This window comes from Peromyscus maniculatus, chromosome 8, assembly GCF_049852395.1.
Source record: "Peromyscus maniculatus bairdii isolate BWxNUB_F1_BW_parent chromosome 8, HU_Pman_BW_mat_3.1, whole genome shotgun sequence".
NCBI lineage: Eukaryota > Metazoa > Chordata > Mammalia > Rodentia > Cricetidae > Peromyscus > Peromyscus maniculatus.
The window spans coordinates 80,895,867-80,917,589 of record NC_134859.1 but is presented as its reverse complement, the minus strand read 5'-3'; the positions used below and the strand labels follow the sequence as shown (position 1 = coordinate 80,917,589).

General features: G+C 46.3%; 1 protein-coding gene across 3 annotated transcripts; it reads left to right on the top strand.

Annotated features, from left to right (window-relative positions):
- Positions 1 to 137: 137 nt before the first annotated feature.
- On the top strand, positions 138 to 20,698 carry LOC102928554 (nucleoside diphosphate kinase A). Of its 3 annotated transcripts, XM_076543165.1 has the most exons (8): positions 138 to 273; positions 2,550 to 2,679; positions 4,222 to 4,323; positions 6,619 to 6,731; positions 14,294 to 14,423; positions 17,299 to 17,400; positions 19,022 to 19,134; positions 20,470 to 20,698. In XM_076543165.1, the coding sequence occupies exons 2-8, from the start codon at positions 2,554 to 2,556 to the stop codon at positions 20,585 to 20,587; spliced, it is 804 nt and encodes a 267-aa protein (XP_076399280.1). In that variant the 5' UTR covers positions 138 to 273; positions 2,550 to 2,553; the 3' UTR covers positions 20,588 to 20,698. The 3 variants fall into 3 exon arrangements, with proteins under 3 accessions (XP_076399280.1, XP_006972063.1, XP_006972065.1); XM_006972001.3 differs by lacking the exons at positions 14,294 to 14,423; positions 17,299 to 17,400; positions 19,022 to 19,134; positions 20,470 to 20,698 and adding an exon at positions 8,151 to 8,438; XM_006972003.4 differs by lacking the exons at positions 138 to 273; positions 2,550 to 2,679; positions 4,222 to 4,323; positions 6,619 to 6,731 and adding an exon at positions 13,937 to 14,099.
- The last annotated feature ends 1,025 nt before the right edge of the window (positions 20,699 to 21,723 follow it).

Sequence of the window (21,723 nt, the reverse complement as noted above, 5' to 3'; positions counted from 1 at the left end):
GGGGGAGGGGTGCGGGCGGGGGAGAGGGGGAGGGAAACAAAAACAAAAGCCACACCCAGTGTCGGAAGTTAAACCCTGGGAGAGTGCTCCCTAGAATGCCCTCCTACTCGCCGGAGGAAGCTGGGACCGGCGGTGTCCCGCCTAAAGGGCTCTCCGGAATCGGAACTGTACGAAAAGGTTCCGTGCGAGCCGCTGCTGGGAACCACGTGAGGCCAGGGCGCGTTTCCGGTGCGGGCAGTCGCAGCCGGAGCGAGAGACCCGGCTTCTGGAGGGGTGAGAGGGGTTCGGTGCTGAGGGGAAGGGGGCAGTTGAGGGCCCAGGTACGCGGAGAGGGAGGTGGGCGTTAAACAGAGGGATCCGGGTGCATTCTCTGAGAGGCGCTGAGGAAGATCGCGGGCTCGGCTGTGGAACAGGTGCAGACCTGTCAGCCTGACCCGCCACGTGGGCTCGGCTTTGTCTGCGGCTGCAGTTCTGTCAAGCCGCGCCGGCAGGCCGGTGCCTTATTCCATCTCCAGCCCGGTCCTGGGCACAGAGCTGGAGCCCCCACAGTGCTTGCCGAATGAATGAGACGTGTGGGGGGGAGGGGGAGGGAGAGGGAGAGGGATCGGTGTGCAGAGCCTTTCATGGGGCTGTTTGTGGCATGGTAGGGCGTTTCTGAGGAATCTATGCTTGCTCCACATTCCTTTAGAGATTCTCCAGCTCCTCTCCGGTTTCCGTCTCTTTGGAAGACGAGATTGAACATTTAAGGCATCCTCTCTGCTCCCCTTGACTGCGAGGCCCTGTCCTTGGTATCATAGATAGGGACTGGAATAGATGAATTCTTTATGCCGGTCACACACCGGGGAGGAAGACACCCACAGAAATGATCATTAAAAGATTATGCATTATTGTGGGTTCTTCTGCATACACGCCTTAGCACACATGTGAACACCGGAAGACATCTAAGTGGCTCAGGCCCTACTCTTAAGGTGTAAAATTAGAGGTTGATTCATGTTCAGAAGGGCAGAGCCGGGAGCTGGTGTTGGCTATCCTCTTAGGTATTGTCTTTCAAGGTGGAGTCTTCTTTTCATTCTTGTGAGATTGTGTTCGCTAGAAATGGAACGTTCTGGAATGGATGCTCTCCAGGTGTCTTCCTTCAGTGACGATGTCCTACATTAGCTATTGTGCTGTGGTTCTCTCATAAGCCACTGTTCATTGGTTGGTCACAATACTCATTGCACTTTCCCCCAATACATAGTTTAATGTTAATTGCTATTCTTACCTAATGGACTTTCACATTTTTTGTCCTCTTCTTCTCTGACACGTTTATACATGTAATAGTCACCCCCATTCTACTCTCTGCTCTCCTGCTGAACGCCTTCCCAGCAAGTCCCTCCTACTTTCGTGCTCTCCCTCTCTCTGTCTCTCTGTCTCTGTCTCTGTCTCTGTCTCTCTCTCTCTCTCTCTCTCTCTCTCTCTCTCTGTGAGTTTAATTGGAGTTGCTTGCTTCATGGATGGAGGACTTACACCACTAAACAAAATGATTAAGGCTTTGGGCCTTCTGAGTCCCTCCCCTTCCATGATGGAACATAGTCATGGCATCTTTTTTCATGTTTTTTTATTTTTTATTTTTGGGAAACAGAGTCTTATGCAGCCCAGGTCAGGTCGGGATCATTGACATGGGCCACCACACCAAGCCCTCTACACTCAGCTCTGTTTTTCTTTCTTTTCTTTCTTTTTTTTTTTTTTTTGGATTCAGGGTCTTAGGTTGCCCAGGCTGGCCTGGAATTCTCTGTTCTTTTGCCTTAGCCTTCCTAGTGGTGGGATTACTGGCATGCATCCTCAAGCTTGTTTTTGTTTTTTTCTCATTATATCCTAAGGTGTACCCCAAATTGCATAGGGCTGGGAAATCTCATTCTTTGTAAAATGAAGGTGGTCGTCATGACATAGTCTCTAAAACTCTTGTGGGTTCCAGTGCCATAGGTCCAACTGTCTTGTACCAGATATAACTTTTCTTTTTCTTTTTTTTTTCTTGGTTTTTTCAAGACAGGGTTTCTCTGTGTAGCTTTGCGCCTTTCCTGGGACTCACTTGGTAGCCCAGGCTGGCCTCGAACTCACAGAGATCCACCTGGCTCTGCCTCCCGAGTGCTGGGATTAAAGGCGTGCGCCACCACCGCCCGGCAAGATATAACTTTTACTAGGAAAACCATATCAGTGCAATGTCCCCTAATTGGTATTGCTGAAAAAGTGGTGTCTTTTTGGTGTGTGTGTGTGTGTTAGTTTTATATCTCCTTTCTTATTTCCATCACAGTATTAAGTACACAGTAGAAGCTCAATAGGAGCTTATGAAATCAAGAATAGAAATTACAGTTCCTGCTTTTGAGCCCTTTGCCACTTTGGGATCATAATTCATTGACGAGTGAACTGGGCAGGGATTGGGGTTTTACTAGAGAGGCTTGGGGTAGACATAATATATTAAAGCCACTTTTATGAGAGCGTAATCCGCTTGAGAAGGATCATGATGATGGTAGAGATTTGGTCCGGTCATTTCCCTGCTTGCCTCTCTCCAGGACCATGGCCAACAGCGAGCGTACCTTCATTGCTATCAAGCCTGATGGGGTCCAGCGGGGGCTGGTGGGAGAGATCATCAAGCGTTTCGAACAGAAGGGATTCCGCCTTGTTGGTCTGAAATTTATGCAGGTGAGTGGATCTCACGCTTCCTGTTTATTCAGAGCATAGAAGAATGTTGCAGAGTAACTTCTATGTTTGCTTTGTTTCCTGTCTAGACTTCTCCATGGTAGAGTGTCTTGGAACCCGAAAACCTCTCGGTGACTAAGCATGTTGGCTGAATCTTGGAACAAACCAAGTCATTTGGGGCTTTCAAAAATAGTCTGTCTTCCCCCTAACAATGCAGAATCCCACATATTGCTGCAGAGCTATAATTTCTGACTCAGCTCAGGGTGTTTTGGAGCTCTTGGTCTCTAGCCTCCTAAATAGATAATTTTAGAGACTGACTATTCTTCCTCCCCCATCCCCCTTGAGGTAGGTTGTCAGGAAGAAAGTCTTTACTTTACTAATTACTACCTGATAGTATCTAACACGAGTCAGGCATGATACATGGGGTTTTGTGGGGGAAAACTGCAGTTTTGCCTGTGGAGAGCTCTGGAGAGAACAGAGAAAAGAAACAATTCTAATACACCTATGAAATATATACATATATGTTTGGCACAACTGGCCTGGAACTCTTGGTGATCCTCCTTTCTCAGCATCCTGAGTCCTGGGATTTTGTGCATGAGCCACCCACTCAGATAACAATATTCCAGTAAATACCAAGGATTCATTGGCCAAGAACTCTTCTTCAAACAAGTCTGTGAGATGTGAATTCCAATTCTCAAACAAATATATCTTCTTTTGTCCTTCCTCCTCCTCCTCCCCAACCCTCCTACCTTGAGATAGGGGTCTTATGTTTCCAAGGCTGGCCTCAAATTCACTATGCATCTATCTGAGGATGGCTTTGAATTCCTTGATCTTCCTGCTTCTGACTCCTGCGTGCTAGGATTACAGGCGTGTGATACCACACTCTACTCTAATCCATTCTCTTTTTTAAATGTAAAACCGTTTATGTGTATGGGTGTTTGCCTGCACGTGTGTTTGTGCACCACGTCTGTACCTGTTGCCTGTGGAGGTCAGAAGGCCTTGAATCCCTCAGAACTGGTTGCAGATGTTTGTAAACTGCCATGTGGATACTGGGAATTGAACCTGGGTCCTCTTGATGAACAGCTAATGCTTTTAACCACTGAACCATCTTTACCTTTAGCGAAATTATTGCTATATGTCATATACTTTTAGATAGTTTAGAGGTAAGTACCTCTGGAAATTACATGGTCACCGCATTGGGCCTTTATCCTTTGAATAAATGTCAGGTGTCTCTGGGAGATGGCCAGGTTCAGCTTAATGCTCATCTAATACAGAGATTACTTTCCTTGTTTCCATCTAACATTTTAGTTGAGGTGTTTTCTGTATTGTTTCTTTAACAAGTGAGTTCTTTTTTTTTTCAAGACAGGGTTTCTCTGTGTATCCCTGTTATTGCTCCTCTCTGGTAAGGTAGAGGATGAATCTGGATATAACTCAGAAGCTAGCTGTGAGCTCATGCATGTTTCGAACGTCAGGAGGGACGGGAAGAAACTAACCTGCTGATTCTTACGGGCTTGGGGTTAGTTCTCACTGTTTGTCCTGTGACAGGCTTCAGAGGACCTTCTCAAGGAGCATTACATCGACCTGAAGGACCGTCCCTTCTTTGCTGGCCTTGTAAAATACATGCACTCAGGACCAGTGGTTGCTATGGTGAGTGTCTGTGTGGGATGGTGATGGGAGTGACTCATTTGGGAGTAGAGCAGGATGAGTGTTGCGTGTCCTGTGTTGGGTGCCAAGGCGCTCTTTGTTGCAGAGGAGACAGGCTAGTAGGATAGCCAGGTAGGATGAGGATTGGCTTTCTGATCCACCAAAGCAAGTGTCCATTAGCTTGCCAAGCTGACGACCCAAGGCTGGGAGAAATCAGGAGCGATCTGCTTGTCTAAATTCCCATGAAAGAGAGGGAGCTTGGTTTATTACAGTACCACATACTTATTCAAGAATAAGCGCCTTTCTAAACACTTTAGATACAGTTGTGAGACGAAATAGGTATCTGTTTTCATTCTTTCTTTCTGAAAATGATTTATTGAGACAATAATATGTAGCCCAGCCTTGTGTCCTATAATTCACTATGAAGCTCAGGCTAGCCTCAGTTGGTCCAGACTGGCTTGGAGCTTATGATTCTCCTACTTACAGTGTTCTGGGATTATAGGCATGCATCACCGCATCAGACACAACTTTGCTTTTTAAAGTACAGAAGGAAGGCTAGGATGGATGGTGGTAAGAAGGAAGATAGGATGCCAAGTGTTCAGGGACTACGTAATGTCTCCACTATGCTGTTATGTCACTAGTGCTGGGAAGTTATGGGAAGTACCACACTTAGCATTTTATTTATTTTGTTTTTATGAGACAGGGTCTGTCTGAGTCACTGTACTAGTGCTATGAAGAGACACCATGACCACAGCAACTCTTTTTTTTTTTTTTTGAGACAAGGTTTCTCTGTGTAGTTTTGGTGCCTGTCCTGGATCTCGCTCTGTAGACCAGGCTGGCTTTGAACTCACAGAGATCTGCCTGGCTCTGCCTCCCAAGTGCTGGGATTAAAGGCGTGTGCCACCACCGCCCTATGACCACAGCAACTCTTATAAAAGAAAGTACTTAGTTGGGGACTTGCTTATAGTTTCAGTGGTTTAGTCATTTATCATCATGGCAGGGAGCATGGCAGCATGCAGGAAGATATGGTGCTGGAGGAGTAGCTGAGAGTCCTACATTTGGATATGAAGGCAGCAGGAAGAGGGAGCCATTGGGTCTGGCTTGTACTTTTTTTTTTTTTTTGGTCAAAGATTTATTTATTTATTATGTATACAGTGTTCTGCCTGCATGTATGTCTGCACACCAGAAGAGGGCACCAGATCTCATTATAGATGGTTGTGAGCTACCATGCGGTTTCTGGGAACTGAACTCAGGACCTCTGGAAGAGCAACCAGTGCTCTTTACCTCTAAGCCATCTCTCCAGCCCTTGGCTTGTACTTTTGAAACCTCAAAGCCCACCCCAGTGACACACTTCCTCCAAGAAGACCACACCCACCCTAACAAGGCCACACCTCCTAATCCTTCTCAACTAGTGCTACTCCCTGATGATGAAGCATTCAAATATATAAGCCTGTAGGGGCCATTATTAGTCAAATGATCACATTCCATTTCCTGGCCCCCATAGGCTTGTAGCCATAGCATAATGCAGAAATGCATTCAGTCTGACTTCAAAAGTCCCCATAGTCTGTCACAGTACCAGCATTGTTTAAAAGTTTAAAGTTTCTTTTGAGACTCATGGCAATCTCTTAACTATAACCCCCTGTATAATAAAAATCAAAAAGCAGATCACACACTTCTAACATACAATGACACAGAATATACATTACCATTCCAAAAGGGACGAGAGCACAGTGAAAAAATACTGGACCAAAACAGGACCTAAAACCAGCAGGGCAAACTCCAGACTTTGCATCTCCATGTCTGATGTCAAAGTGCTCTTCAGGTCTCTTACTCCTTTTAGTTTTATTGACTGCAGTACACTTCTAGCTCCTGAGCTGGTTCCACACCCCTTCTGCAGCTTTCCTTGGCAGGTTTCCCACGACTCTGACATCTCCAACATCTTGGGGTTTCCAACACAGGGTCTTTCTATGGAGTCCTGGCTATATCCTGGAACTCTCTATGTAGAACAGGCTGGCTTTACAGAGATCCATCTGCCTCTACTTCTGGAGTGGTGGGATTACCTCAGTGACAATATTTAGCATTTAAAAAGGCCACTGGCTGCCATGTGAATGGATCTGGGGAGGAAGAGAGTAGGGGCAGGGTGACCAGCATCCCTAGTACTGGAACAAGTAGGCATTCTGTTTTTCTAGGGAATGAGAGGGCACTATTCTGGACCTTTTTTGTTTTGAATCATCAGATGCTAAGTTTTCTATTGAGAGTGTTTTTCTTCCTTGACTGTGTCTTCTCTTGTCCTTGGAGGTCTGGGAGGGGCTGAATGTTGTGAAGACAGGCCGGGTGATGCTGGGAGAGACCAACCCTGCAGACTCTAAACCTGGGACCATTCGAGGAGACTTTTGCATCCAAGTTGGCAGGTAAGAAAGGTGTTTTTCACCCTTTTCCAAAATCCAAGTTAGTTGCCATAAGAATTTAGGCCTCTGAGGCTAAAAATGGACATGATACTATCTGCAGGTTATTTATTTATTATGTATACAGTATTCTGCCTGCATGTGTCCCTGCATGCCAGAAGAGGGCACCAGACGAGGGCACAGATGGTTGTGAGCCACCATGTGGTTGCTAGGAATTGAACTCAGGTCCTCTGGAAGAGCAGCCAGTGTTCTTAACCTCTGCGCCATCTCTCCAGCCCCCCACCCCCACCCCGTTTTATTTTATTTTAGCTTTTAAATAAAGTTTTACTTTTTCTTTATGTATATGGATAGTTTTCTTGCCCGTATGTTTGTGTACCACTTTTCATTTCCTGGTGCCCGAGGTGACTAGAAGAGGGCATTGGATCCCCCAGAACTAGAGTTACCGATAGTTTTGTACCCCATGTGGATGATGGGAACTAAACCCAGGTCCTCTGGAGGATTAGCTAGTGCTTTTAACCACTGAGCCATCTCTTCTGCCCCTAGTTTAGTTTTCATTTCTTGTTTTTGGTTTATTGAGACAGGATTTCTCTGTGTAGTTGTCCTGGAACTGGCTCTGTAGACCAGGCTGGCCTCAAACTCACAGAGATCAGCGTGTGCCAACCACTGGGCAAGTTTAGTTGTTTTTTGAGACAATTCTCAAGTGTGATAGCTCGCCTCAATATTGCTATCCTTGAATTCCTGATGACCTTTTCTTTCTCTTTCTTTTTTTTTTCTCTGTGTGTAGTCCTGGCTGTCCTGGAACTCACTTCGTAGACCAGGCTGGGCTGGAACTCAGAGATCCTCCTGCCTCTGCTTCCCAAGTGCCGGGATTAAAGGCCTGTGCCACCACTGCCTGGCCATGGCTCTGGTCACTTTTTTTTTTTTTTTGGTGGTTTTTCCAGACAGGGTTTCTCTGTGTGTAGCCCTGGCTGTCTCAGAACTCACTCTGTAGACCAGGCTAGCCTTGAACTCACAGAGATCTTCCTGCCTCTGCTTCCCAAGTGCTGGGATTAAAGGCGTGTGCCACCACCACCCGGCCATGGCTCAGGTCACTTTTGGAGTTTGGTCTTCCTGCCTCTGAAGGTGGAGGCTGACTTAGAGGGTCCCTGTGTTTGCTGTCTTCATCCCATTGCCTATACCTTCTTGAATATAGAGCCTGGCCAGAGCCTTTCCAAAGGCTCACACTCTGGTGTCAGTGTTTCTGTGGGAGGGCCACTCACAGGAAGTAATTCTTTTAATGTTTTTCTTTTGATGTATTCTGAAGTACTAGAGACTCTGGCTTTTCTGTTGCCGTGGCTTTCGGTTCTCAGCAGTGGGAATGCAGGGGACTGTGGGCAGGTTCATCTTTCTGGTTTTGGTAATGGTGCTGTATCTCTCCCTATCCAGGAACATCATTCATGGCAGCGATTCTGTGGAGAGTGCAGAGAAGGAGATCAGCTTGTGGTTTCAGCCTGAGGAGCTGGTGGATTACAAGAGCTGTGCACAAAACTGGATCTATGAGTGACAGAAGGCACCTGCTTTTCCTCTCTACTTGCCCCTGTTCTCACAGGCAAGGGACCAGCAACTCTAGACATTTCAGGAACTTCCTTTGTCCTGGAAGGAGTCTCTGGAAGCTGTGACTCCCTGTGCAGTGTTAAGTGTGTGCCACTGGTGGATTAAAGTGTTTTATCTCCAGTATTGGGTCAGCTAGTTACTTTGTATTGCTGTATCACTTTGCATGCCTTACTTCCTCCTCAGGCTTCTGGATAACCTGAGCTGACAGAATGTAAATGGTATGCAAATTACTTATATTAGCCTCATATACACATTGAGACTCTTGGTTGTCCTTGAGGTTTGAGCCACCACCCTGGGATTCACAGGCATTTCTTTGCCTATCTTTTTTCTCTCTTCACTATTCACTCTTGGCAATGAGCCAGTCAGCAGTGTCTGCAGAGGAAGTGTGAGGTTGTTAAAACTGTGTTGGAAATAGAGGATCCATCAGAAATAAAGATGCCAACTCAAGCATGTTGACTCAGGTCTGTAATCCCAACACTCAGGAAGAGAGACAGGAGGATTATGAATTCTAGCCCAGCCTGGACTGCAGAGTGAACCTATCAAAACAAACCAGCTGAGTGTGGTGGAGAAGACCTTTTAATTCCAACACTCCAGGAGGCAGAGGCACTGGGATCTCTTGAGTTCAAGTTCAGCCTAGTCTACATAGTGAGACCATGTCTCAAAAAAAATAAAAATAGGAACCCCACCCCCTCCCAGACTGGAGATACAGCTAGATACAGAAAGAGTGCTTGCCTAACATGCATGAATCCCTGGGTTCTGTCCTTCACTACATAACTTGGCATGGTGACACTGTAATCCCAGCACTCAGGAGATAGGATCAGAAGTTCAAAGTCGTCCTCAGCTTTATAGTTTGAGGCCAACCTGGGCTATACAAGTACTTTAAAAAAAAAAAAAAGTGAGAAATAAAAGATGCCCATCTTGTTTGAGAGGCTCTCAGAAGAAGAAATGGGGAATTGTAGCTGGGTGTGGTGGCGCATGCCTTTAGTACCAGTACTTGAGATATAGAGGCAGGTGCATCTTTGTGAGTTCGAAGCCAGCCTGGTGTACAGAGTGAGTTCCAAGACAGCCAGGGCTACACAGAAAAACCCTGTCTTGAAAAATCAAAAAGAGGGAGTTGTGAGAAGTTGTAGCTACCCTCAAATAAGAAAAGCCTTGTCTTTTGTAGGCCTGGGATCATCAGTTGGTGTCATATGAAGTAGTAGTGACTACTACTGTAGGTTAGGGGAGGTATGTGACCTGACTAAGGGGTAAATGACTCTTTACTGGACAGATCCTGTAGCTGGTTGTTTTTTACTCTTGGCTCTTTTGGGGGGGCCTGCCACCCAGCTCCCAAATAATCACATGTTGTTTTATTCTTTCTTATAAATGCATGGCCTCTGCTTGGCTTGTTTCTTGCAAGCTTTTCTTTTTCTTTTTTTGGTTTTTCAAAACAGGGTTTCTCTGTAGCTTTGGAGCCTGTCCTGGACTAGCTCTGTAGACCAGGCTGGCCTCGAACTCAAAGAGATCCACCTGCCTCTGCCTCCCGAGTGCTGGGATTAAAGGCGTGTGCCACCACCACCTGGCTTGCAAGCTTTTCTTAAATTACCTCACCTATCCTTTGCTTCTGGGCTTTTACCTTTCTCTATTTCTGTGTATCTTTCTTTACTTCTTTTTTTGTGTTTGTTTGTTGTTTGTCTTTTTTGTTTGTTTGTTTTTCAAGACAGGGTTTCTCCGTGTAGCTTTTTGGAGCCTGTCCTGAAACTCACTCTAGCCCAGGCTGGCCTCAAACTCACAGAGATCCACCTGCCTCTGCCTCCCAGTGCTGGGATTAAAGGTGTGTGCCACCACCGCCCCAGCTTTCTTTACTTCTTACTCTGTGTCTTGCTGTATAGCTGGTAGCTGGCCCCTTGAGTTCTCCTCCTCCTCCTCTTGATCCTAGATCTACTCCTCCCAGATTCCTATTTATTCTCTCTGCCTGCCAGCCCCACCTATCCTTTCTTCTGCCTTGCTATTGACTGTTCAGCTCTTTATTAGACCATCAGGTGTTTTAGACAGGCAGAGTAACACAACTTTACAGAGTTAAACAAATGTAACATAAAAGGATACATCTTTCCATCATTAAATGTTCCACAGCATAAATGAATGTAACACATCTTAAACTAATATTCCACAACAGATACGTCCAGTGGAATTTCCAGACTCGGGACAGTTGATATTTGGTAACTCCAAAACCAGAGTGTGATGGTACATGTCTGTAATCCTAGCATTTAGGAGAAACAGGCAGGAGGATTGTAGCCAGCTTGAGGCTAGACTGATATAGTCCAGCCAGCACTATTCAATAAGATCATCTCAAAAAACTAACCAGCAGAACAAACAGGCAAATAGCGTCTTTCAGACTGGGAATGAAGGAAACGGCCCCAGAATGAGGGCTGGTGTCACTCACTGCCAATGTTCCTAGGCTGATGCTCTGTTAACTGAGGTTTGGGATGGTGATAAGGTATGATGGGTGTTTATCCACCTGATTAGTTACAAGTGTTCAGTTGGGCTGGAGCCATGACGGTGATAACCTCAGTTTTGAGGTCAGCCTGAGGGAGGCTCCCATCCCAGGTAGTGAACACTGCTATGTTGGTGTATAGAGAATATGAAGCCGGGCCGTGGTGGTGCACGCCTTTAATCCCAGCACTCGGGAGGCAGAGGCAGGCGGATCTCTCTGAGTTCGAGGCCAGCCTGGGCTACCAAGTGAGTTCCAGGAAAAGGCGCAAAGCTACACAGAGAAACCCTGTCTCGAAAAACCAAAAAAAAAAAAAAAAAAAAATATGAGAGAAGAGCTAGCTGATTCCTTCAGAGAAGCAGGGAACAGTTAAAGCAGGGTATGTCCTCTTGATTAAACCAGGGCCAGAGTCATTCCAAACCATAGTACTCGCTGGGAATCAAAAAAGAAAAGAAAAAAAAAAAGAAGAAAGAAAAGAAAAAAGAAAATGTAGGCCAGTGTGCCCAGTCCAAAGCCTGTATGAAGCAAATTTAGAGTATAATCGCTCATCTTAATGGTCAGAGAGCAAAGAGATGTTCAATCTGAGCAGGTACTTAGCCAGAGGTGATGCAATGGAGTTGGAGAGTTTTAGACATTTTAACTCCTCTGGGCCAGTCTCAAATGCTTTGGGCAATATTACTGGGGATGTTCAAGGCCCCAGCTCAAGCTCTAAGCCTACTGGGAGAAGAGGCAGCTGGTTCACAGAATGGTCAAGGCAGTGTAACTTTTTCTTTTTTTCTTTTTGGTCTGGACACAAATGAAGCCATTGTGGACTTTGGAGGTGGGGACCTTTAGGGTACTGGTGGTTTTCAAAGAAGACAGGAGGTGAGGAATGTCTGCAAGTTGCCTGGCCTGGCCTCTCAGAATACAGAATCTGTTTGGAATACTGGAGGTTGGTCCTAAGGCCTTGTGCATGCTACACAATTGGGCCTACCACAGAGCTCAATCTTCAAGGGCACACTACTACCACACCCAGTTTATGTGGTGTTCAAACCCAGGGCCTTGTGTATGCTAGGCAAGCACTAAAGAAACTCCGTCTCCAGCCTGCCATTATGTATATATTTCTCAAAGATTTATTTATTTTGTTTTTTCTTTTTTTCTTTTTTTTTTTTTTTTGTTTTTCGAGACAGGGTTTCTCTGTGTAGCTTTGCACCTTTCCTGGAACTCACTTGGTAGCCCAGGCTGGCCTCGAACTCACAGAGATCCGCCTGGCTCTGCCTCCCGAGTGCTGGGATTAAAGGCGTGCACCACCACCGCCTGGCTATTTTGTTTTTTCAAGGCAAGGTTTCTCTGTGTAACTTTGGTTGTCCTGGAACTCTGTAGAGCAGGCTGGACTCACAGAGATCTGCCTGCCTCTGCCTCCCAAGTGCTAGAATTAAAGGCATGTGCCACCACCACTTAGCTTAAAGATTTTTTATTTTTTTATTTTACTTTTTTATTTTTTGGTTTTTCAAGGCAGGGTTTCTCTGTAACAGCCCTAGCTGTCCTGGAACTCACTTTGCAGACCCGCCCGAAGGCCTTTGCCACCACACCCAGCTTGTTTCCTTTTTTTTTTTGGTTTTTCAAGACAGGATTCCTCTGTGTAGTTTTGGTGTCTGTCCTGGATCTTGTGCTGTAGAGCAGGCTGGCTTTGAACTCACAAAGATCTGCCTGGCTCTGCCTCCCAAGTGCTGGGATTAAAGGTGTGTACCACCACCGCCCACCTCTTTTTTTTTCTTCTTTTTCTTTTTCTCTTTCTTTTCTTTCTCTTTCTTTCTTCCTTCTTTCTTTCTTTCTTTCTTTCTCTTTCTTTCTTTCTTTCTTTCTTTCTTTCTTTCTTTCTTTCTTTCTTTCTTTCTTTCTTTCTTCCTTCCTTCCTTCCTTCCTTCCTTCCTTCTTTCTTTCTTTCTTTCTTTTTTCCTTCCTTCCTTCCTTCCTTCCTTCCTTCCTTCTTTCTTTCTTTCTCTTTCTTCTTTCTTTCTTTTTCTTTTGGTTTTTCGAGACAGAGTTTTTCTGTAACTTTGGAGCCTGTCCTGGAACTTACTCTGTAGACCAGGGTGGCCTTGAACTCAGACATCCACTGCCTCTGCCTCCTGAGTGCTGGGATTAAAGGTGTGTGCCACCACCACCCGGCTTTTATTGTATGTTTTTTTAATTACATGTAGGTGTATGTGTTGGATGTGAGTATGTGCACAAGGCACTTGTCTTCAGAGATGAGAGGCATCAGATCCCCTGAAACTGGAGTTACAGTTGTGAGCTACCTGAAATATGTGGGTGCTGGGAACCGAACTCTGGTCTTCTGGAAGAGCAGCACGTGCTTCTAACTGCTGCGCATCTCTCCAACACCTCCTTTTGTATATTTTGAGACATAGACCAGGCTGATTTTGAACTATGTAGCAGTGGCTGTCCTTGACTCCTGATCCTCCTGCCTCTATCTCCCTAATGCTAGCCTTACAGGCATCTGTTATCACATCTGGCTTTGCTGCTTTTATTTTGACACGGAGTACCGTGTACTAAATTGACCAGGCTGGTCTTGACTTCTCTCTGAAGTACTGGCAGGCTGTCAGCTTTTGAAAACTCTCGCCAGGAGTGGCTCAGGTTGAAGTGGGTAGTGCTGGGCGGGCAGGGATCCCAGTCTCTGGGTGGGAACAGTGTGGCTAAAGGATGCTGGAAAGGTAGGTGGGGGCAGATCCTGTTGTCAAAGGTTACCCTAGGAATTGGAACGTCATTCTGAGACCGACATGAACAGATGGCCTTATGAGGAGGGGGCTGAGGACACACTTGGCTCCTAGGGAAGCTGTCATTTTGGATGAGGAAGGCTAAGAACTCAAGCAGAGAGGAAGGAATACAGGGTTGAATTTCAGAGGTGGTCAGGAGTTGGGGTACCCTAGAGCAGGAAGAGTCCAGTGGGCGCTAGTGCCCCAGGGAAGGGTGAATGCAGATGTCTCCAAGAATAAAGAATTCAGGAACAGTAGCAGGTCCCTGTGTTGGAGCATGTAGTAGGCAAAACACAAGCTGACTTGGGTGGGGAACAAATCACTTCCTGCCTTTTTCTTAGTCCTAAGTAGCCTTGCAAGGCGAGGGCGTGCACTGCGGGACGCTGGGCGGGGACAGAGACGACTGGCAGATCAGACCGACTGAGCGTCCCGGTTGGGCAGCGGGTCCTCCGGGGTGTGGCGTCCCTTGTCCCGCCCTGAGCCCCTCCTCTCTTAACCCGCACCATCGGTGGTCGCTCTGCCACTCTCTTTGCTCGGGTCGCTCTTCGCAGACACCAGCCGACCATCCAACTTTCGGTAAGGCTGGGATGCACCCTCTACCCCAACATCACCCCACCTCAGGCTACCAGGGTTCCCTCCCCGGACCTCCCGGGTGGAGAAGAATACCCGGAAAGCCACGTGTCTTCCGCGGCGGTGGCGGCAGCCCACGTGGCCTCCTGGGCCGGCTTGGTTGGGCCGAGCCTCATCGACTGCACTTCTTGTCCCAGCAGGACCATGGCCAACCTCGAGCGTACCTTCATTGCTATCAAGCCAGATGGCGTGCAGCGCGGCCTGGTGGGCGAGATCATCAAGCGCTTCGAGCAGAAGGGGTTCCGCCTAGTGGCCATGAAGTTCCTTCGGGTAACGCGTCCCTCGCCCCTACCCCTCTGTGTTGGGTCCCCGGTGTTTTTCCCTTCCGCCAGTGGTTTGTCCACGTCGCCTTTTGGAGTTGGAGTCACGCCTCTTGGCTGATTTCGCTCCCAGGAGAATCTTTTGACCTCCGCCCCTCACCAGACGGTGGTGGCCCGCCGGTCCCTTCCCAGGCCGGGGAGGACAGACGCCCTTGGGAAGGTTAAGCTGAGGTAACGTGACTCTGGCCTGGCTTCCCTCCCGCTCTGCGCCCTGGTCCTGTCTCGGTCCTTTCCGCCTTGCAAAGGACCTCCACTCTCCTTGTGTGTCTCCTGGGGCAGCAAGGAGTGGAGACAGCCTGGGGCCCACACTGTAGGAATGTGTGGGTGAGGTCTTGCAATCCTTTGGTGCCTTAGGAGAAAGTTTGGGATCACGGAGGTGTTAAAGGCTGCATCCCTCCTTGGAGTTGGATAGTAACTATTTTCCCATGAGCTGAAGGTGTAGTTGGTGGTATAGTGCTTAGCATATTTTGCGTTGGATCCCCAGCCCTGCACAAACAGTAGGGTGTGGTGGCACATACTGTAATCTCAGCACTTGGAAGGTCGAGATAAGAGGATCAGAGGTTCAGGGTCACCCTGGGCTAACGCCTGGAGTTTAAGGGCAGCCTGGGCTCCATGAGACACAGTATGAAAAAGAAAAAAAAATTTACTCTCCTCCCCACCCACTACTCTCCCCAAGGTTTTTTGAGGCAGGGTTTCTCTATGTAGAACTCTCTATAGACCAAGTTGGCCTGGAACTCAGAAATCCTCCTGCCTCTGCCTACCGAGTGCTGGGATCAAGAGTGTGCCACACTACCCCACGGATAAAAGGTTACTTTTTTTCCCCTAAAGATTTATTTATTATGTTTTTTTGGTTTTTCGAGACAGGGTTTCTCTGTGTAGCTTTGCGCCTTTCCTGGAACTCACTTGGTAGCCCAGGCTGGCCTCGAACTCACAGAGATCCGCCTGGCTCTGCCTCCCGAGTGCTGGGATTAAAGGCTGGGATTAAAGGCGTGCGCCACCACCGCCTGGCTATTTATTATGTTTACAGTGTCCTGTCTGCATGTACCCCTGCCCAGCAGAACAGGGTACCAGAACTCATTTATAGATGGTTGTGAGCCACCATGTGGTTGCTGGGAATTGAACTCAGGACCTCAGGAAGAACAGCCAATGCTATTAACCTCTGTGCCACCTCTCCAGCCCTAAAAGGTTACTTTTAAAGTATAAATATCTACTGGAATTGAACAAAGGGTTTCGGTTTAGTTCTTGGGGCTGGAGAGAAGGCTCAGTAGTTAAAGCACCTTACTCTTGGGGAGGACAGGTTCAATTCCCAGCAGGCACATGGCAGCTCAGAACCGAAACTCCAGTTTCAGGGGATCCAACACCCTCTTCTGGCCTCAGTCCGTATGAGATATGCAAAGGATGCAGAGATACACATGCAGGCAAAACACCCACACACATAGTTAATTTAAAAATAACAACAACAACAACAAAAAAAAAAAACCAGGAAAGCCTCAGGAGCAGAGGCAGGTGGATCTATAAGTTTGAGGTCAGACTGGTCTACATAGCAGTTCCTGGCCAACCAGGGCTACATAGAGAACCTGTCTCATAAACAAAACAAAACAAAAAAAAAGATTTCTCAGGGTTGGAGAGATGGCTCAGCAATTAAAGAGTACTTGTTGCTGAGGCCATGGGTTTGATTCCCATCACTGCAAGGTGGCTCATAACCATCTCTAACCAGTTCAGGGGACCTGATAACTTCTGGCCTCCTGGGCACCAGGCACACGTGCAGGCAAACCACTCATACACACAAATCTTGTTTGTTCTTATCTGAAATGTTTAAAAGGTTCACTTCACCAGGGGAACCTGAGGTGATCTATTATCTGGCTCATCCAGCCAACATTTCACTTTCTAAATCTTGCCTCAAACCACTTGTTTAATGTTATAAATCCTTAATTAACATCACTGACAATACAAGAGAGTCTTCTGTGAAGCCCTGGCTATCCTGGAGCTCTGTTCTGTAGACCAGGCCTGCCTCTGCCTCCCAAGTGCTAGGATTAAAGGTGTGTACCACTACCGCCCAGCTGAGTCTTTTATTTTTTTAAGACAACATCTCTATCTCAGGAAGCTTTGGACCTGTGACTCCCCCTGCCAATCTCCCAAGAGCTAGGATTACAGGCACGAGCTGTCATGCATAGTGTTGTTATACATTTTCTCGTCTTGTGCATGGTGTGTGTGTGTCCATCTTGTTTGAGTCTCTTGTTCACAGTTGCATATTCCAGGCTAGCTGGCCAGTGAGCTTCTAGGGCATCTCCTGTCTTTACCTCTCATCTCTGGGTGGGAGGTGCTAGGAATTCAGACTCAGGTCTACAAGACTGCATGGCTTCCCTGCAGTCATCCTCCTTTTAAAAACTGGTCCTGACGCCGGGCGTTGGTGGCGCACGCCTTTAATCCCAGCACTCGGGAGGCAGAGCCAGGCGGATCTCTGTGAGTTCGAGGCCAGCCTGGGCTACCAAGTGAGCTCCAGGAAAGGCGCAAAGCTACACAGAGAAACCCTGTCTCAAAAAAAAAAAAAAAAAAAAAAAAAAAAAAAAACTGGTCCTGACGACTGAACACATGATCTTTCACCTGCCAGGCAAGCACCACTGAGCTGTATTCACAGCTCTAGGGTATCTTTATGATCAGAATAGTTTTTTTGTGCCATAACAGTGTCAGTTTCATAGAATGGATCCTTTTTAATGTACTGAAATACCAAACCTGGAATTAAGAACCTGCCATGTTGGAGAGCCCTTCCCCACCTACAAGGTGGGATACAGCTTGTTCCCTAATGGGATCCTCTTGTCTGCCAGGCTTCTGAGGAACACTTGAAGCAGCACTACATTGACCTGAAAGACCGTCCTTTCTTCCCTGGACTGGTGAAGTACATGAACTCGGGGCCTGTGGTGGCTATGGTGAGTGTTTGTGATGTACTAACAGGGGAATGAATTACTTTGTCCTCTCTCTTTTGGGATTGGCTTTTGCTTTGTGGCCCAGGCTCATCTACAGCTCTACCTCTTGAGTACTGCGGTTCTAGATAGGCAGGAGTTAGTTAATTAGGTGTTTGGAAGGGGAAAGGAAATGAAATCTGATTTTGAATGGCTCTAGGCTGGAGAATTCAGTGGTAAGAGCTCATGCTGCTGTTGACAAGGTCTGGAGTTAGGTTCCCTGCACCCACACATGCTGGCTCACACCACCTGTAACTCCAGCTCCAAGGATCTGATGCCTCTGGCCTCCATAGGCAGCAGTATTCACATGTGCATGTGTATACACACACATAGCTAAAAAAATAAAAGGAACCACGTGGTTGGTAGTGTATCATGCTCACCTTCAATTCTAGCACTTGGAGGCAGATGGATCTCTGTGAGTTTGAGGCCAGCTTGGTCTACAGAGCGAGTTCCAGGACAGCCAGGACTACACAGAAACCCTGTCTCAAATAAAGAAAATGAAAAGAGCTTAAGGCAGATCCCTGTAGGCTTTCAAAGAAGTACTATGTCTGACAAATACTTTTGGCTGCAGTGTTTCCTTGCTGTGGAGATCCAGTCTATATTAAATAAAATGCTGATTGGCTAGTAGACAGGCAGGAAGTATAGGTGGGACAAGCAGAGAAGAGAATTCTGGGAACAGGAAGGCTGAGTCAAGAGATGCTGCCAGCCCCCGCCATGAGTACCAACATGTAAGATACTGGTAAGCCATGAGCCATTTGGCAAGGTGTAGATTTATAAAAATGGGTTAATTTAAGATGTAAGAACTAAAAGCCGGGCAGTGGTGGCGCACGCCTTTAATCCCAGCACTCGGGAGGCAGAGCCAGGCGGATCGCTGTGAGTTCGAGGCTAGCCTGGGCTACCAAGTGAGCTCCAGGAAAGGCACAAAACTACGCAGAGAAACCCTGTCTCGAAAAAACCAAAAAAAAAAAAAAAAAAAAAAAAAAGATGTAAGAACTAGATAGTTAGAAGCCTGAACCATTAGGCCCAACAGTTTAAATAATGTAAGAGTCTGTGTGTTTATTTTATAAGTGGGCTGTGGGACTGCTGGGGCTTGGTAGGAGCTGGAGAGAAACTCTCCAGCTACATTTCCTAGACCCAGGAAAGTATTTGTAAGTATGTAATCTGTCATGCAAAAGTTCTCTAGCCCTGCACTATGGGTGCAGTGTCTTCTGGGTGGCTTTGCTGTCCCCTGGGGATGATGGTAGAGTGCAAGGAAAAGGTACTGAAATTGTTTGAGTACTTCCAGTTCCTAGACTAGTTCTTTCCTTCTCTTCCCTGCAGTACTGGCTCCTTTATGATTAACCCTTGCCATCTCTTGCTTTTCCAGAGAGGCCCTTCCCACTGATCACTGATCTTTCCCCAGACTTTGTCCTCTTTTTTTTTTTTTTTTTTTTTTGGTGATTTATTTACCCTCAAGTTTAGTAGTCTTTTCCTATGTCCTACTTGTGTTTAAAACATAGGCTCTTGCTCTTTGCTGGGGTTATCTGACCACAGTGCCGGAAATCAGTGTAATTAATGGTTCTCAGTAATTGTCTTTTCATCTGTCAAGGTCTGGGAGGGTCTCAATGTGGTAAAGACAGGCCGAATGATGCTGGGAGAGACCAATCCAGCTGATTCAAAGCCAGGCACCATTCGAGGGGATTTTTGCATTCAAGTTGGCAGGTAAGAGTGTGTTGTGTGTGAAGGGAAGTAATACACTTTTAACTCCGAGTATACAACATTTTGGGCATATCCCAAGTATAGGAAAACCTGAATTTAATATAAGGTGGAAATTATCACTAAACACTTTCACAAATGATTGCTTAAAAATTGTGATTGAGACACTATACAGAGAGCTGCATGTGATAGTTCCTATGTGGGAAACCAAGGTTTTTAACCTCACCAAATTTGGTACTGTGTATGGATGTGAAACCTAACCTTTTGATTCCCTAATCCATAATTTGTACCCAAACTTTGTAGATTCAGGTGGAATAAAATGATTGTTACGAATAAGCATGGATGGCATGATTTGGTTTGCAAATCACTTTTAAGAAAATGTGTGCCAGGCATGGTGGTGCACGACTTTATTCCATACTTGGGAGGCGGAAATAGGCAGATCTCTGAGTTCAAGGCCAGCCTGGTCTGTAGGGACAGTTCCACGACAGCCAGGGCTATGCAGAGAAACCCTGTCTTGAAAATCCAGCCAACTAACCAAAAAGAGCTAATGCAGAGGGCTGAGGCTGTAGCTTAATTGGTGGATTGCTTGCCTGGCATGGAGGCCATGTGTTCAATTACAGCCCTTTTAGGAGGTGGAGGCAGGAAGATCAGAAAGTTCAAAGTCATTTCTAGCTGCCTAGGAAGTTTGAGACTAGCCCTACCCCTTTGCCCTCCCCCCACCCCCCAAAAAGATTTAGGACTGGCTCTTGTCTGCCTTTAGATTTGGAGGCTTGCCCACTTCTATTTTCCAGTAATTTAAGGAACTTTTCTTTGGCAGTTGTAGCAATCTTGGGTTATAAATACTCTTGAAGGGAAATCTTGGAAGTTTTAAGTTGAACTAAGGCTTTTGAGTACTTTACAGCTTTTTTTGGTGTAACATTTAAAGATTTTCCTGAGGGTTTTGGTTGCATATGTATGATGTATGCCCTGTGTCTACAGAGGTCAGAAGAGATTATGAGATGCTTTGGAACTGAGTTATGTATGGTTGTGAGACACCATGTAGACTCAAACCTGGGTCCTCTGCAGGAGCAACAAGTGCTCTTAACCAATGATCAATCTCTTCAGTCCTATCTAATGGATTTTAGTTAAATGTTTTGTTACACTGAAGATTGAATGTAGGACCTCATACATTCTAGACCAGCACTCTCAGTCCTACAGTTGGCTTTGGGATAATTAGGGGAATGTAATTCAGTGTCAGGTGGGCCATTGACTGAAAAGGTCTGTAGTGTCTGTGCCTTGTTATCTATTAAATGGACTCTGGCACTTTGAAACACCACTTAACAAATGAGTTTTTTTTTTTAGGAACATCATTCATGGCAGTGATTCAGTGCAAAGTGCACAGAAGGAGATCAGTCTGTGGTTTAAGTCTGAAGAACTGGTTGACTACAAGTCTTGTGCTCACGACTGGGTGTATGAGTAGAGGTGGTTCACTGGGTCCTTTCCAGCTACTGATGGATCCCTGGACATAGCTCTTCATTCCACAGAATGAATGGATTATCTTTTCTAAAACAATAAAGACTTTGGAGCTGGATGCAGTGCCTTGTGCTCATTTGCTAGAACCGAAAGTAAATTTGTCCCATGACTATGATGGCATTAAACAAAGTAGTCTTATTTACTATAAACAAAAATCTGAATCTTCTCAGAAACAAGCTAAAGTTCAAGACATTTACTAGGGAAGGTACTAGGGGAGAGTCAAAGTATGACATTGGCTCTTGAAGGAAGTAACTCACATTTGCATCAGCTAATAGAGAAATGTGTATTTCTGCAAGATGGGTGTGGGAAAACAGTGACAGTGAAACCAAGCCAAGCAGGCCAGATTTATGTCTGTTACTCAGGAGAAAGTCTCGAGACAAAGGTAAAAAGACACCATTGAAGTGAAAGGTTAAAGAAAGGGCAGTGAACATGGTTCCCAGGCTGAAGCTTGTACAGACGCCTGCAGCCTCATTCCCTCTCAAAGATCGCATGCATGTGTGGGTCTGGTGTACAGAGGTCAGAAGGGGGTGTCTGATTGACTGGAACTAGATTTATGGATGCTGTGAGCTGCCACATGGGTGCTGGGTACTGAACCTGGGTCTTCTGCAAAAGCAGCAAGTGCTCTTAATCCCTGACCATCTCTTCCCTTAACATGTTCCCCTGTGATGGCATGTGTGTGCACTGTTGTGGGTGACCTCAAGCTGGAGATAAGGGTGGTTTAGAGTTGCCCACTTTGGGTACTGGGAGCCAAACTTCTGGGTTCTCTGAACCACCTCTTCAGCTTCCTGGGGTAAGAATTTTTAGGCTCATCAACCATCAGCATGGGATATTTATTCAGTGTATTCTTGGAAGGGTAAAAGCACATAAGTAGTTCCATTTTCAAGGCTAATTTTCCCCTAGTACTTCCGTCTCTCAAAGTCTGGCTTAAGACACAAGCAAGTGCCTTGACTATTCAGAAACTGATAAAGCCTGGGGTTGGTGGTTCACATTTGTAGTCTTGTCACTCAGGAGGCTGAGTTGTGAATTTTGAGACCAACCTGGGGTACCTGAGACCTCTCAAAACGAAGTTGGTGAAAACTGTCA

Coding starts and splice junctions, on each gene's coding strand:
- LOC102928554 (XM_076543165.1), top strand. CDS start 2,554: ATGGCCAACAGCGAGCGTACCTTCATTGCTATCAAGCCTGATGGGGTC. Junction 6,732..14,293: donor TTTTGCATCCAAGTTGGCAG/GTAAGAAAGGTG, acceptor TTGTCCCAGCAG/GACCATGGCCAACCTCGAGC. Junction 19,135..20,469: donor TTTTGCATTCAAGTTGGCAG/GTAAGAGTGTGT, acceptor TTTTTTTTTTAG/GAACATCATTCATGGCAGTG.